Source organism: Symsagittifera roscoffensis, chromosome 1 (assembly GCF_963678635.1).
Source record: "Symsagittifera roscoffensis chromosome 1, txSymRosc1.1, whole genome shotgun sequence".
Taxonomy (NCBI): domain Eukaryota; kingdom Metazoa; phylum Xenacoelomorpha; order Acoela; family Convolutidae; genus Symsagittifera; species Symsagittifera roscoffensis.
Window position 1 is genome coordinate 16,756,859 of NC_087062.1, and position 16,453 is coordinate 16,773,311.

Sequence of the window (16,453 nt, forward strand, 5' to 3'; positions counted from 1 at the left end):
TTTGTTCGGTGCCTTGGGCAGAAGGTTGGTGCAGTTGAAGAGGGTGACCGAAGAGTTCGGTGCCTTGAGCAGGAGTTTGGTGCAGGTAAAGAGGATGACCGATTATTTGGAGGCCTTGAACAGGAGGTTGGTGCAGATGAAGAAGGAAAATTGCAACATAAACATAACAAAACAAGTGGATACTCATGATTATGCACGCAAACTGAAAGCCCCCCTCCCCCCAAACCAAACACGCCCCCCATCTGACCTCCCGTCAGTTATTACTTAAACCCCCGATTACTTTTACTATAAGCCCCCGAATTATACAAGCCCCCCCTACAACAACACTGTATCGAGATAGGGTTGTTGTAGGGGGGCTTATAGAATATCCGTAAGTACTACCCATCCCCCTAATATAAGCTCCTAATTTTTTCTAAAACAAGTCCCCGTAACAAAACACCCCTACGTATTTAAGCCCCTCTAATATAAGCCCCAATAATATAACTCCCCTCTAATATACGCCCCAATAATATAACTCTAATATACGCCCCAATAATATAATTGGGGGCTTATTTTAGGGGGTTTTTATCAGAAATAATTAGGGAGCTAAAGCAAAAAATAATAATCATAATAAAATTAGGGTATCTTCTGAAATTTTTGGTTCTAAATTTTTTTATCATATCAAAATAGATTAATTGCGTTTCGCTCTACAATTGGGTATACAGCTGAAAACATCTTGCTCGGCACGTGCAGTAAAAAGGGTAAAAGGTTATCTCGAACAAAAAAGAGTTTTAAAAAACTTTTTAAAAACTTTCTAAGGTACACAATTCAACTCTCTCTCAGTAGACTAGAACTCAAATCAAGTAATTTTACAAGGTCTTCTTTGTTTGCGAAAACCATTTACCGCAATTACTGGCAGTTCCGACCAATTATATCAAAATATTTTTTTTGAGCTTTGGCAGGACTGCGTCAACTCTAGAGGGTCAGCTCTAGAGGGTCAATATACTTTATGTAAAGGTGAAGGAGTACAGGGGGCGGTCATATTTATTTGCTATGACTCATGCTAATATACTTTCAATCTCTAGCACATTTCATGCTTCTTTCTTTTTTTTCACATGTCAAAATTCAAAATTTCCGATATTCGAAGTTCCGAATTTCTAAAAGTACAAAAAATTCTTTTATATTCGGTTATAATATAATATCATCGTTTGATATATATCTTACAAAATAATCGATTATAATTGATGATAAGTTTACTGAAATTTAGCTTATTTTAATAAGGATTTCAGGAGATTATAATCCATCAATAATTGATTACAATAGAATTTTTTTACTTTTTCAATAAGACAACTACTAAAATCATAATATAAACGATTATTATCTCTTGAAACTGGGTGCGGGTATCTTTGTATGCTCGAAAGATGGAAAAACTGCAATGTGAATTCTGCTCGAATTGAAGTCTTTTGTCGAGTGAAAGTAGGTTATAAACGGAGTTTGCAAACATTTTCGAAGTAATCTAGTACGGCTGGAAACGAACAGAAGTAAAATTTCATTTGGAAGAAGAAGTAGAGTTTTCTAGTAAATGTGGACAATATTGATAGCAACATTAAAGATAGATCCTGAGATAGTACTGCAAGCAGCAATTTTGCTGCAAAACTTACCGTTCACGTTTTGAACAAACTGAAAGAGTGATAATTTGGCTGGGGCTGTATAAACTAGCGTATATATTCATTTTTACTTTTTACCACAAAAAACTGGTTATAATTGTAAAAACAATTCTTTTGTTGTCTTTTAACATCCAAAGTTCTCATATATAATAACGAGACAGATAGTCGGAATAATTTGGTTAGTAATCTAGTATCGGGAAAACTGATTGGCTTGATACGTTATTGAACTTCTTTTCGAAAGATTCAAATTTTTATGCTCTTTTATCTTAAGTTACGATCCCAAATTTGGTTTTGTATGCACAAACGTATGCAAAAACGCGCGCAAAATTTTTGTGATTGAAAATCAAAAGCAACGAAAAAATATTTTTAGATTTGCTACTTCACACTCTAGACGGATCACTTTTAAGCAACTCTAAGTCGGGTGCTTAGAAGAACAGAGAAAACTATGGAAAGTTTTCGTAAAGCCATAATGTAAGTAGTCTGATTGCGGGATCTTTTACATAAGAATATTGAGGAGTAAACAGATTTCACAAAAGTTTTTAAGGCCGAATCAAGAAAATGCCGGAAATCGTGTCCCCTCTAAAATTACACTATCTGTATGTATTTCATCTCAAACAGAAAAAAAACTATTTTTATTTAGAAATGGAAAACTGCGCTTTTGTTCCTGAAAACTGCAAAACTAGAGTTGGAGCTTCATATACCGCTTTCTTGGTAAAAATTTGAGAAAATTTGGTAAGAAAATTGAGAAAAAAAATTCAGCAAACAAAGATTCTGTTTTTTTTTCATTGTTAGTCAGTTTTTGAACATAACTGATTTTTTTGTCTTATGTGCAATTCACTAACCTTGTGCGTGTTTGTATAATTGCGCATGGTATCATGCACAAAACCTCACTAAGTTAAAAAACAGATAAAAATATGAAAACAGAAAATCGTAAGAAACATTTCAAAATGATTATAATTTGCGCGTTTGTATGAAATGTAAGTTTCAGATTTAATACATGCTTGGGGTGGGGGGATATTCTGCAGTAGGTCTTTTAGGGGGGATATAATGGTCACTTTGGGGGGATATCGGTTGATCCGATATCACTGCAGTCATGCCTATTTATACACTTCAATGCCGATTTTTTTCTACAAATTTATCTTTTACTTAGTTTTTGACCAAAAATGATGTGAACTTTTCAACTTGTTGAATGTAACTTATGCTTAGGCTATCTGGTTCGTTTGTTCAATTTTGACTGAAAAGACTGTGAGCTAATGAACACCTTTCGGTGCTAATGTTCAAGATTGCAACACACTTTATATTGTAAATGAAACACAAAGTTTTTTTGTTCGACTTTCGATACGAAAGTAACAGAATATTTGTGCTCGGGGTGGGTTTTTCTCTTCAGACAAATTTTGACTTTTGAACTAGCCGTTTTTGATGGAATTTTGTATATCATTCAAAAAATATTGTTGTCTTGAGCTCAAATTTGAAAAGATATTTCACCCATGATCATTTTTCGTAAAGTTATGGGGGTTTAATTTTTGCCATTTTGGCCAATTTGGGACAATTAACGCGCGATATATTTCGCGCTATTAATGCGTAAGCAGAGAGTCTTTTGAAATAGTTCTAAATTGGTTGAAAGAAGCTTATTTGCCATAATTGATTTGTTACAAGGAGCGAAATCTATCCTTTTGTACTTTTCATAGGGATGATTTTCATAAAAAACTCCAAATTTAAGAAAAAATTTTTTTTCCTTTTTTTATTGCATTAAATTTTATAATGTTATCACTACTCCATAGACCTTAAAAGGCAGTCGGAACAATCAGGGCTTCGCACTGATACGAGCAGTCTTGTTTAGTTTTTGGGTTTAGTTACAGGGTTGTGTTTCATAATAATTGATTGAAACGCTTGAAAGATCTGCGCTAGATGAATGATTTTTGAGTCAGAACACGAAATAGATTGTGCGGAAAATTCAATATAAAATCGTTTAAAAAATGTGGCCAAGTTCACTAGGAAGTTGGACGTAAGAACCATAAAAACGACAGGTAGAAACATAAAAACGGCAAAAATCATTCAATCCGTTTAATCACTGTCACGGAGCGTCGGTTCAGCCACGCACAGCGAGATCGGATTATATACTTGCTAAAAAAGTAATGAAAATTATTTGAGCAAACAATTGTAGATCAAGCATAAAATCATGGTTTTCAGACTTTGCAGACTTCTGTTTAGACTTGGCAGACTTTGACCTGCGTGACGACTATAATTTTTTGGTCCCCACGCGGATTGATTCAGACTTATTAAGTCTGATTATAAAATCACGACCTCAACCCGGGCGGCTTTTCGCAAAGTTGATATGAGCATGCTCCTACCTTATTAACAGTTCGCCTAATTATAATTATATTATTCTGTCTTGCGCTTAAGACCGCACCTCTCTCCAGGATGAAGAGATAGAATAGAGTATATCATGACTAGTTTCAGCATAGAGGACTTTGTGTACTATTCGCACCATCAGAGGAGTGAACATGGACATCTACACCATATGGTGATGAATCCGATATTCCACCATCTCACAAGGACATTCCTGGAGGCAAGTCGCAAAAAAGGAAGCGAGACTAGCTCTTGTCACGAGTCTAGAGGAAATGGTTCTTGTCAGGCATAGCAGACAGATATCATATCCCCGGATTCGAGATTTTTCACCTAATTTGAAGCAAGATTTGAGCGGTTTGAGCAGTTTTTTGAGACAATTACGCTGAAAATCTTGCTTCAAAAAGAGCGGTTTAACTTGCTGCTTCCTTTTTTAGTGGAAAACATCATTTTCTGATCGCGAAGTAGTTTTTGGCAATTTTCAAATTGAATATACAAAAGCCAATTGTTTTCAAGAGCCTAGATTGTAAAAACTTTCCGAACAGAAATTAGATTAGAAATAAGTTTTTTTCCGATTAGAAGTAGCCTAGATTTAGAAAATTTCTGACCAGAAACTGGATCAGAAATAGAAAATTTTCAGAAAATCCATTATTCACAAATTTAAACACTTCACAAAGAATTCCTGACCAGAATTTGAGGAAGTTAACTATTTCTTGGCAGAATTAAAGAACAACTTAGGTACGGGCATTGAATTATTTCTCTGCTCTATACTTCTAGTTTCATTTCCTCCTTTACCTACCGAAGTCTCATAAAAAAATTGTTTGTGATCGATTTTCATCGAAAAAGTCGTGTAAATAAACGATTATCGTGGCAAATTTAGACCACCAAAGAGTTCATTTTTGTTTTCGATGTAATCGAATATTTTTGTTTGAAAAATCAATGACAATCAATTAAAGTTTGTAGATATGAACTGTCTTCTCTGCAAAACTCGAACCCGAACGTTGATCCTCATTGATTTTAAGACAAACTTGAAAATCAGTGACACAACACAATAGCTTATAAGGTTTAAAAGGAGTTCAAAAACAAATGGGTTGTAATCCACTAAATTTCAATTTAAAGAATGATTATTTTTCTTTCGAAAAATTAGTTGAAAATTATCAATCACAACTGGCTAAGAAAAGATTTTTGCTCTGAAGAATACTAACCTTACAATCCCTTTTAATCAATTGTGAGTTTAAGTTCGGGGTGGCCTTCTCATAGAGTAATTTCTGATAAGGTACACCGTCTGTTTGTCACTCTATCTTTTATCGGCCGGATAGATTCATGCAGCATCTTAGTCTAATACCATTTCTATTCTTGCTCTCATACCTTATATTTCCCAGTCTCAAAATATCTAGAGATATACTGGTTCATCGCGAGGTTAGAGGAGAGAAGAAAGCATCTGATTTCAACCTTTATTATTAATTCTCTAAACCATTGGGGTTTCAGGTTTACATATCTAGAGTAAGAATTTTTCATGGGTCATGATTGTTTAGTAATAAGTATTTTACAGAGAATTAAAATATAAAACATAGCCAATCGAAGATTGGAAAAGAATAATGAAAGCAAGTAAACATAGAAAAAAGACTGATTTCGTTAAATAATCTCAACTTTTGAGTTTCAAAGAAAAAAAATAGATGACCTTTAAGCTCTTTGAGTTTTTAGAACAATGATTGGCACTTTTTGATAACATCAACCCAACTTGAAAAGACTGGATCAACAGATAAAATTTTGATTCCGCTGGAAATCTAAAAATTCAATTCCACTATCGAAACTAAAAACCGTTCACGACCTTTTGCGCCATTTGCACGTTCGTGCCTGGAGAGTGATATATACGTCACTTTAAGCAGATGAATTTCAATTGAACTCAAAAAGTGCATATATACCAAATGCATCAATATTTTAAGACTTTTCCATTAAAAAAATCAGCAAGACCTTTAAGATTCTTCACGTTCATTACTCTTAAGAAAATAATTAGTTTCAAACTGGTTCCAATTCTTTCGATTTTTTTCCGATTTTTATGAAAAAATACAATAAAAGTTGATTAAAGTGTTGCCTATGACTTTCAATAAGGATTGATTGTCAATATAATCCTTAAGAGTATGAAGTTGGTCTCTTTACAATAAAGAAATAGGTTTACCACAAAATATGAATCATTCGTCTTACAATCTAATTAATCGAGAATTTTGACTCAATTTACCAATCAAGCTGCCTTTAACTCAAAATCTTCAGCTTTGTAATGTTATTAAATATTTAGGTGCAGAAAAAATTCTGCTGATAACTGAAAATAGTGAAATAATGCCTTTTTTTACTTGGTTTTTAATGGTTCTTACATGACAGAGATGCTTATACTAAAGACTAAAAGCGCTGATAGTTTTTTGAAGGTTATAAATCACAAGGAATTCCTTCGCGTGTCTTTATCACATCATATATTGATCCACATGAGAATTCTTTTCGCTGCAGAGCCCACCAAAAGCATACCACTCGCCATATGCATTATCGCAAACAACCTGAAACAAAACCAAACTTTATCTCTCACTAGAACCTAATATCGAAACAGGCAACAAGCGTTCATAGCAGTAGGAAAACCTATTATTTCTGTAGGGTAGCATAATAATTAACCATTTTTATTTTTCCAGGGTAATTCATGGTGAATAGCAATAAGGTACAGCAGACCAAGTGATCTTCGTCCCCCAAGAATTTTGAGGAGGATTTTTAGCCAATCAGAATCAACCAAATGCTGGGTTGAAATTTGGTCTATCTGGGCTGACAGCTTGATCGGTAATGTAATCAATCAGTGGTCAATTTTAAGGAAGCGAATTCACTATCAATTATTCAATATAGTTCAGCTATGAAACAGTCAAAGTTAATATCAAAAATTTATATACCCTGTTTTGCCACTTCTTTGATCTATTGTGGTTTCCTCGACTGAAGCAGAAGTTGAAGGCTCATTAGTAGTCGTGTCAGCTGGTCCGACTGTCACTGTTGTTGTCGTGCCGCCACTGCAAACAATACAAACGGTCTTGAAAAATTAAGAAACGTTTTTCAGTGCACACTATTATACAAAAATTGAGTTTTTTGTTCCCTTCATGCAATTAAAGGTTTTATGAAATAGTAGAAAGCCAAATTTTTTTTAAAAAATTTTACTCTGTTTTTGCAGGCTAACACGGGACCAAAATATGTTATTTATACTGCTCCCATCGTGACTAAAAGTGGGGTATTTCTCAATCATCGGACTAGAAGTTTATATATTGCGACTTTTCGCGACCCCAGAAAAATCTGCAACCCATACCCTCCTGAAACTCGATCCTCTCGTCTACCAAATGGTCCCAATATGACAAAATTTACGGACAAGCATTTGAGGTGGACTGAAACTTAAATTTTTCTAAATGCGCCTTTGCGACCAGTAAATACTAATTTTGAGGTGCTATCATGCGCCAAAATAACTTTCAAAAATTTCAACAGAAGATCAAGAACAAAATTTTTGGCCTTTTTCCAAACTTGGCGGGCAATTTTTCGTAAAATAGGGTCTTTATGGCGCTTTGGTAGAGGTCAAAGTTTTCAATTTTTTATTTTGAAAATCCATCTCTCGAGAAGTATTTAAACAAATTTAAATTTAAATTTGATGAACAGTCTCAAAGGGAATAGTTGTTTTTGTTAATGATAAATCTGCTTGTTTTTTAATCAAATTGTTTCAATTTTTTAATGAATTGTAATTGATTGAATTGCCTCAAGGCCCAGGCACAACAGCAAGAGCGTTTTAATAACTTCAAAAAAGTCTCCTATAATGTGATATTTTTGAATAATAGTCAAACTTTACCGGCATTTTTTGTGACCTAAATGGTATCTCTTTAACTGCTCCCCATTTTTGTAAAAGGGGAGGGGCTGTGCTGCTAGGTACAAAACTCTCATATGCTTAGCCAATGAAACAGTTCCTTATAGGGGTGGTAATTTGTTACTAGGCACCCGTACCATAAGGGGGAACGGTTAAAGAGATCCCTTAAATGGGCAAAAGAAGAATAATCACATCGCCATTTTTGTTACCGTTTGAACAGCGAGCATGCAAGAGTGATAAAACTAAACAACATTTTGAGTTCACAATCAAACCGCAACTTTCCTTTTGGAAAGGGTACCACACAGAGGGTACCCCTTTGGTTATATTATACAACATCCGTTTTTGGCGGACGCTTTTTCTCAGAGATTCGACCCCCTGCCGCACTTTTTTAAGATATCAACTTTTGTGTGACCGACTCTAAAACTGTTCTAAAGGCGCCTTTGGCACCAACATATACTTTAGTTTTTTGTCAACATTTTTTAAAAGTGTCTTACAACGCCATTTTTCAAAAATTTGCCTGCGGCGCAGATAATTTGGTCACAAAAGGTATTCATACTGATTTGGTAGAGGTCAGGAGAGAACTCGCCTGCAGCGCAGACTTTTTGGTCAAAAAAGGTAATTATACTGATTTGGTAAGGGTTGACAACATTTTCTACAATTTTTGGAAAAACCCCCCTTCCTGGTCAAAATACTCTAAAAAGAGCAAAAACGGCCAAAAGTGAAAAAATAAGTTTCTATTTTGTTTTCGGTTAGCTCTGATAAAAAATTTGCCAACCTACAAAATAGGTAGACATTTTTTTTGAAAAAACGGCGGTTTTTCGAAAAAAAATTTTAAGTGCCCCTGCCGTTTAAAAATTATTTGTGCATAAAGTTTGATTCTCAAATTATTTTCTAGCAATGTTTATTAAAAAATATAATAGGTTGAAAAAAAATAGTTTTTTTTTGTCAATTCAACCACAAACGATTTCATTTCCTGCACCCCATCCAAATAAATGTATATTACTGCTTTTTATTTCCTTATTTTTCGATGTTTATCGTATTTCTGGAGGGGTAATTATGGTTACCCGCATCTAGCCAGCACTTCTCCACTGGCAATCAGCTGATTGTAGTTTTCCTCGGCGAACATCGATGCGCCTTGCATGTTTCCAGCCGGTAGATAGTGACAAGTGACGATGGTGTGTCCATTGAAGTTACAAGCAGTAAAACCACAGCCAATCTCAGTGGTTTGTGCCCACATCATCTGAAATTATCACATTTGCCATTTACAATGATATACTGATTGCTCCATTTCCAGTTTGTTAGAATCATATGTTAGGTGAGGGAGGTAAAGGGGTGAGAGAGGGCGTAATATGACAACTTGCAACAAAAGGCAACTCGCAAAAATGAAACACCTTGCATTATTTAGCAAATACGACAACTCGCAAAACGCAATAACTAGCAATAAACTCGTAAAATAATCTTTTAATTACCCCAAAATTAAGACCCGTAATCCCCCATCAAAAAATCAGTTAAATTTATGCTTAATTCAAAGCGATTATTGGGGAAACATTTGAGTTTTTTTGGTCGTTCAACACCAAAACTTGAGTACAAAACCTTGATTGCATTATTTGATATATATCATCAATTCGGTTTCTAAATATGCTTCTTTTCGTTCAAATAATGTTGCAATTTACTACAAGTCAGCGCGGGAAACAAATCCTGATATTAACGTGAACTTAACCTTTTATTAGAGCTAACAGAAATTTAATTGAGTTCGAAAAGCAGCAACTTCTGCTTTCAAATCGAAATTTCTAACGTCCATAAGAAATTAATTTTTCTTTTTGCGCACGCCAATTGAAATAAGATGCAAGAATTAGGACTGGCGGTTGAAAACAGAAAAGACAAAGACTTAAGAAAGAAAGCGAAATCATTGTTTCCGCTGGCTCTCATTCCTGAATTCGACTTGAAGTTGGCAGTAGAAGCTCTCTAGGCAACAACAACTGAAAATGATCAGCTCCATTCATATCTCGATTATTTCAAAACACATCGGATGAGGGAATACGTACGTGGAATTGTACGAAAAGATTAAGATTTCAAATCAACTATATGGAACCAGTTCTGCAAAAATTAAATGGCAATCAAAAAACCAACAATTCGGTCGAAGGATGGCCTAAAGTTTTTCAAATAGGAATGGGTTATGCTTCACTCACACTGCATCAAAATTCTTTTTGCAAACAACGAGGGAGCAAAATTTAACGGATAAATGTCTGATACGGTTCAGATTTGGAGAAAAGCCCTATAAATGTGCCGAATATGAACAATTGCAACAAAGGATATCAGAAACTCTTACAAACCATCAAAACAATGATCTAAATTTGCAGCTGGAAGCTCTTTCATATAACTTTCTTCTGTAAAATCACTTTTTTGCAAAGAAATTTTGAAGTTTTACCGCTTTTTTGTTTCACATTCAGAACAAAAGGAAATCTAATTTTTTTCCGAGTTTTTAACGAGTTGTCTCTTTTTGCGAGTTGTCATTTTCTTAAGATTTTGCGAGTTGTCTTGTTTTGCGAGTCGTCTTTTGTTGCGAGTTGTCGCGGTACCGAGAGGGGGACAGGTCAGGGTGAGAGACAACTTGTGGGGGGAGCCGTCAGTGGAAGTAGATACTGCTATATTTGTTGTAAATTGTCAACTGCTATCAAACTATTATAGATTATTTGATATTTACAAACAAAACGTTGAAATTTTATGAAAGCGCCCATGACGTAAACAGCCTATAGGATTTCATGTAACCTAAGCTTGCATGTAAGATATGGCTGCGTCTGAGCTGAAGCTAACTTGACCAGCAAACCAGTTCCAGTTCCAGTTCCAGATAGATTGAATTTTCTCCAAAAAAATGGTTTTGCAGCAATGACAAAAAAGAAACCAGAAGGGAGAACTGGTTCCTCCAAATTTGGATTGTATGTTTACAAAATAAGCAACTATTATATTGTCACCTGGGAGAAGTGTCCGACTTTAGTCCAGTCGACGCAGAAGTCCCACTTGCTGACGGGGTCAGTGAGAAGGGGGTACTTGTATTTGCTTATCTCACTGTACCACGCAGTGGAAGCAGTAGTGCCCAGCTCATCATCCGTTATACCTGTCGCACTGGTCTTGTAGAGATTTTCACCTGCAATTTTTTCATTGATGATAAAAACGTTAAGAAATTATTTTTCTTAATAATGATGTAACAAAAAACCAATACTTTTCCTGCTCCCACTTCTTCGTTTTCAATGGAAAAAATGATAAGTGGAAATAATTTGTAACGAATTATAAATTGAATTTTTAATGAATTTTGTTGCTATAAGGCTCGATAAGGCTCGATATAAAGCAGTAAAATAGTTGAACAAAATTTAATCATTTTTTTCTCGTCAACTGTGGTATCAAAAGTTTTTAGAAAACTTTACAGCCTTTTTTAAATGTTTTTGGCAACAAAAGACTTTGAAATACATTTGAACTTTGTTTTTCAAACAACAATCACAATTTTTGGTGGATGCATTAGCAAACAGGTGAAATATATCGTTGGTGAAAAAAAGTCATGTTGATGTCAACAAAAATGGGACACCTCATTTCTAATACATAGCGAATCAACTTTCTGGCATTAAAGTTATCGGTTTTTTTAAATACTCTAATGGTGTTTTTTTTTACAGATTTCACCAGTATTGTGAATTTACTCATAAGCTATCATTAGACTGATTTTCAGCTTGGAGTGGTTGTCTCCCTCAGATTTCGGAAAAAAATCAGGCTCAGCCCAAACAGATTTTTTATATCGTCTATACTTTTAATTATAACAAGATTTATCACTTGCGACCTTCTCGAAAGATAATATGGGTTTGAAAAGCACCAATGTGGCCAACTTCAGATAATTAAATGAGCGCAAAGTTTACAAATTTTTAGCTCATAGGCATAGATAGCGATTTTATTCGGCTCAGAGGTCTTCCTAAATAGTTTTGAGTCAAATTAATTGGCCCAAAAATGAATTAATGGATGCAATTTTATCATTTTGTACTTGAATTTTTATGTATTATAAGACATTTATGAAAACTGAAAAAATGAAATTATCAAACTTTTTCAAACATGTATCTTTTTTTTTGGTTTATTTTCAAAGCTTAAAGGTTGGATGATTATTTATGGTACTTGTTTTGTTGTGCAAAACAAAAAGAGAAGTAAACAAAAAAAATAAAGCACACACGAATACAAAAACTCCTCTACATTTTTCGAATGGTCGGAAAAAAAGCATATGGAAAGCCAAACCAGTTTTTTTTTCAAAAGAAAATTTATTTGATTTTCTAGTTGTTTTTTTCCGACCATTAAAAATGGGGAGGAACTTTGTGTACGGGTTTGTTTTAGTTTTTTTTGTCCACGGAAAATCAAGTACCCAACTAGTCTGACCAAGTCTTTTTTTTTACTTTGCAACATTTTTGTCCTAATAATATATAACAAACGTTAAACAGCAGTTTATATTCAAAATTTTGCCCTGAAGTTGTTTTCTTTTATTTGCTAGAAATGGAAATCGCTCAATTGAATTTTGATATAAGGGCTAAAAACTCAAAACAAACAAGGATAGCCGGTTACTGTACAACACACAGAATGTTCCGACCATAGTCGTACCAAAAAGAAACAAACCTGTTTTTCTTTCAGATTAGTGTTGTTTTTTTCTTCTGCGTGATGCGATAAAACGAATTAACAAAAAATTACAAATTCGACATAATCGAGAGTTATGGTAAGCCAAGCAAATTGGACAACATATTTTAGAGAAAAATTAGTAGAAAAAAAATATCAAAGAATTTTTTTTGCAGGAACTCTTTGAGTTTTTGAAGTTTTTGTTTCTCATAAACTAAAAAAACTCCACCAACCAATTATACTCGAGTAAAACAAAAACTCAGCATAAATAAGCTGTTGTAAACGGCCTAAAATAAGCAAAAATAAGCATGGTCGGTCGCTTTAGTTGCTCGAAACTAGACAAAAAATTAAAAATTTTGAAACGGTTTTTCTCGACACTGGATTTAAAAAGTTTAATGTCGTTCAGACTATGACTGGAAAGAACTTTTTATGATCCATTTGGATGATTATTTATGGTACTTGTTTTGTTGTGCAAAAGAAAAAGAGAAAAAAACAAAAAAAAAAGCACACACGAATACAAAAACTCCTCTACATTTTTCGAATGGTCGGAAAAAAAGCATATGGAAAGCCAAACCAGTTTTTTTACAAAAGAAAATTTATTTGATTTTCTAGTTGTTTTTTTCCGACCATTAAAAATGGGGAGGAACTTTGTGTACGGGTTTGTTTTAGTTTTTTTTGTCCACGGAAAATCAAGTACCACAAATAATCATCGGACTGGGTTGTGATATAGCATATCAAAGCCCTTACAGTCGTTATTTGAACATTATTAAACAATTTTTAAAATTTTTTTCCAAAGCCGAGAAAACCGTTTTGAAACTTTTGATTTTTCGTCTTATTTGAAGCGAACAAAGCGAGCAAGCAGTTTTTTTTCTATTGATTTGTTGCTTAAAGATTACAATAGCTTAATTTAAAACGTAAAAACTTAGTTTTACTTGGGAAAGTCTAAAACACTTAAAAAATCTAAAACACTTAAAAACTTGAAAAAAAAATCGATATAATTTTCAGCTTGTTTATGTTAGTATGGCTGTCGAATGAAACTAATCCACAGTCTTTTATTCGGCTCCTTTGAAACCTTCACGAATAAAGTAGTTCTGGAAAATGAAACAAAAATCTGAACTGGCCTCTTTTGAACTCAAACTTACACTGTTGTCATTTTGGCCATGCGCTTTACCATTTCACTGGAAGTTGCTGGTATAGAGACACTTGATGGAAGCCAAGAAAAGAGTGGAAAGCGTAGCTGTCTTTATGAAAAGTCATTGAAGTGATCAAATAGACAAAAGGGCGAAAAATGAAATTGAAAAAATTATACTGAGCAGTCTCAAGTTTATTTTGATTAATCATTTAAGCGATATCATTTAACCGCAAATATGTAAGATTTTTAGCTTGGGAGATATTATTTTTTCATTTCAAATCAAATCGAAAAATAATTGGTCGAATTATTCAGAGTTTTGCCGTGCTGGAGATATATTTTGACCGTGCTAGACACAATTGTGTCCTATTTTGACCGTTCTCGAGACATGTTTTGACCGAGCTCGACCAGGTTTGGCTTATTTCGACTACGTTCGAAGTATATTTCTCTTGACCCAAAAAGTTTATGCTTGACCCAAAAATATGTCTCGACTATTCTTTTTCGTTCGAGCAGAGACAATTTTCTCGTTTTTTAAAGTTGAATTATAAAGTGATCACTATGATCCGCGTTGCGTTATCTTCTCTCAAAAGTCGGGAGTTTGAAAAACCTCAGTCTTCGTACCTTGTCCCTGATCTCGGAAGGCGGATGTCGAATGAGCGAAGCCACAGCTATCTGCGGGCTGCGCTAGGTTGTCGGTGTGCTCTTGGGCCTTCGCTGCTGGAATGTCAGAAACTCTATCTCAGAAAAATAATAATTACTATCCAAGTTACTATCTACCAAAAATTGTTTTTTTTTATGGAACTAACTAGACAAAGTATCAAAGAGGATGAAATAATGTGTTTTTGAGAACAAGTGAAAATGAAAGACTGCTTAGATAATGCAAATCTTACCAAGACCGGCGTTCCATTGCAACAAGGTCAACCCTGCATTTCCGCGATGCAGATTGTGTTTGGCCAGAACAGCACTTTGGAAAGTTCCCTCGGCGGATCTAAGCAAACTTTCATGGGGGCAACCGGTCATAGCTACTGGCCTTTCAGACAAACTGAATACTAATGCCAATTAACCAAATATGAAGAACTGAGCGGAGAAAGCGGACGCAAATTGAAAATTTGCGTCCGCCAATGTGAACATAATTGAAAATGCCGCGTTTTAAAATAAAGTCTTTTTCAGTTATCGTCGGAAATTACTTAACAGGAAATTTAGCTAAAAAGTGTATTTTTGGCCAAATTGTTTGATTTTCAAATTGGTCGAATTGCCTGCGAGCCGGCGAATTATGATTAAATTGAGTCAAGCAGCAGATACATTTGAGAAAATCTTAATGCGGAACAAATCAAAATTGCTCGTATCAGGATAGCCCTGACATTTGGACAGCCGTTTAAGGTGTGTGTTAATTTTTTTTTGTGATAAAACTGTATAAAAAACTTATATTACTCTCGTCATGCAATATCACGTACGAAGTGATCTATTGGTAAACTGCATATTGAACCAGGAGCGTATCAAAGATTTCCTCGAGGGGGCGGATTTTCAAAAAATGTTCGTCGATTTTTTGTCGATTTTTTCTTAGTTCGACCAAATTGAACTCCCGAGCAGTTCCAGAACACTAAAACAACCCTATTTTGGAAAAATTTTTCTACGCCGCAGGCAAATTTTTTCAGAAAAAAACAACATGTCAAAGTTTTCAATTTTTGGGCATTTTTGGAAAAATTTGACTTCAATTTTTTGACAAAATTGCGTTTTTTTTGTCGCGCGCTCTCCTTCAAAATTAGTATAGATTGGCGGTGAATGAACATCAGAGGTGAATGTTCATATTAACTTTGACGTCAAGGCATCAATATTTTTCAGAATGTAGAAAACTCTTGATCGAGAACCTCTGATAAATTTGAGTTAGGAGGTAGAAATTGGCTGAAAATTCGATCTCAGAAGCACATACTTTATAAAGTTGCCAGCAGAGCTGTAAATTACATTTCTCGCACCCACTGATCTTCCACTTGTTTCCCATCACCAAAAGTAAGCAAAGTGCCGAAAAAGTAGAGTGCTGATTACACTCACCTGAGAATCAGAAGCCAAATAGTAAACAAATGGATATAGCCGTTTTCTTTTCCCATCTAGCTTTTGAAAAAAAGAATTACTTAATTTTAAGAAATAATTAATTTTTTCAGATATTATATTTATTTAGATTCTATCAAAAAACAAATTTCTAGAACTCTCAATTAGTTGAACTTTTCTTTGAATGGTCAGAAAAATCATATTATTAGCTACAAATGTGAAATTTCTGTCAAAACGGAGTCATTCAACACAGTTGTAACTTGTTCTTCTATCAGCTGTGCACGTCAGATGTCAGCTCAAAAAATGGCCTGCGGCTCAGTGGATCTAAGATGAATGATTACTGCACTCATGTTGACTATATGCTCAGCTGAAGAGACACTTTATACAAGACCCCATACCTGGACAGATAATTAATTAGCCAATTTAAAAAACTTTGTTGACGTTTGTTGACTGTCAAAAGTCAAAACCAATGCTTAATTTGCAATGACGCACAAAAACGTTGGACATGAATGAAATCTCGTAAAATGATATAAGTAAGACTTCCAATCTTTTATCTCACCATTGTGATTACCAGACTGCTCAAATTGAGGAAATGTTTGATTTTTGACATACTTATTTATAGAATGTTTTGATTTACTTTTTCATGCCCAAAGTAGATTCTTCATCCGGATAAAAAAATTAGATTCTAGAAAAGAACTTGTGATAAAAATAGTTGTCATTTTTTCTGCGGTATCAAAAAAAACTTGAGCAAAAACATATAATCGAGCAGTTTCG

General features: G+C 34.4%; 1 protein-coding gene across 1 annotated transcript; it reads right to left on the bottom strand.

The window, feature by feature from the left end:
- Positions 1-6,249: 6,249 nt before the first annotated feature.
- LOC134855019 (uncharacterized) lies at positions 6,250-15,951 on the bottom strand. Its single transcript, XM_063871400.1, has 7 exons — positions 15,683-15,951; positions 14,524-14,621; positions 14,255-14,350; positions 10,839-11,011; positions 8,931-9,106; positions 6,920-7,033; positions 6,250-6,541 (listed from the first exon to the last, which is right to left on the bottom strand). The coding sequence occupies exons 1-7, from the start codon at positions 15,736-15,738 to the stop codon at positions 6,457-6,459; spliced, it is 798 nt and encodes a 265-aa protein (XP_063727470.1). The 5' UTR covers positions 15,739-15,951; the 3' UTR covers positions 6,250-6,456.
- Between the last annotated feature and the right edge of the window lie 502 nt (positions 15,952-16,453).

What these genes read in the sequence shown, in the direction of transcription:
- LOC134855019 (XM_063871400.1), bottom strand. Translation starts at nt 15,738, where the DNA reads ATGGGAAAAGAAAACGGCTATATCCATTTGTTTACTATTTGGCTTCTG. An exon ending in CTTCCGAGATCAGGGACAAG is followed by an intron (nt 11,012 to 14,254) that starts GTACGAAGACTG and finishes AAAAAATTGCAG; the next exon opens with GTGAAAATCTCTACAAGACC. An exon ending in AAGTCGGACACTTCTCCCAG is followed by an intron (nt 9,107 to 10,838) that starts GTGACAATATAA and finishes TGATAATTTCAG; the next exon opens with ATGATGTGGGCACAAACCAC.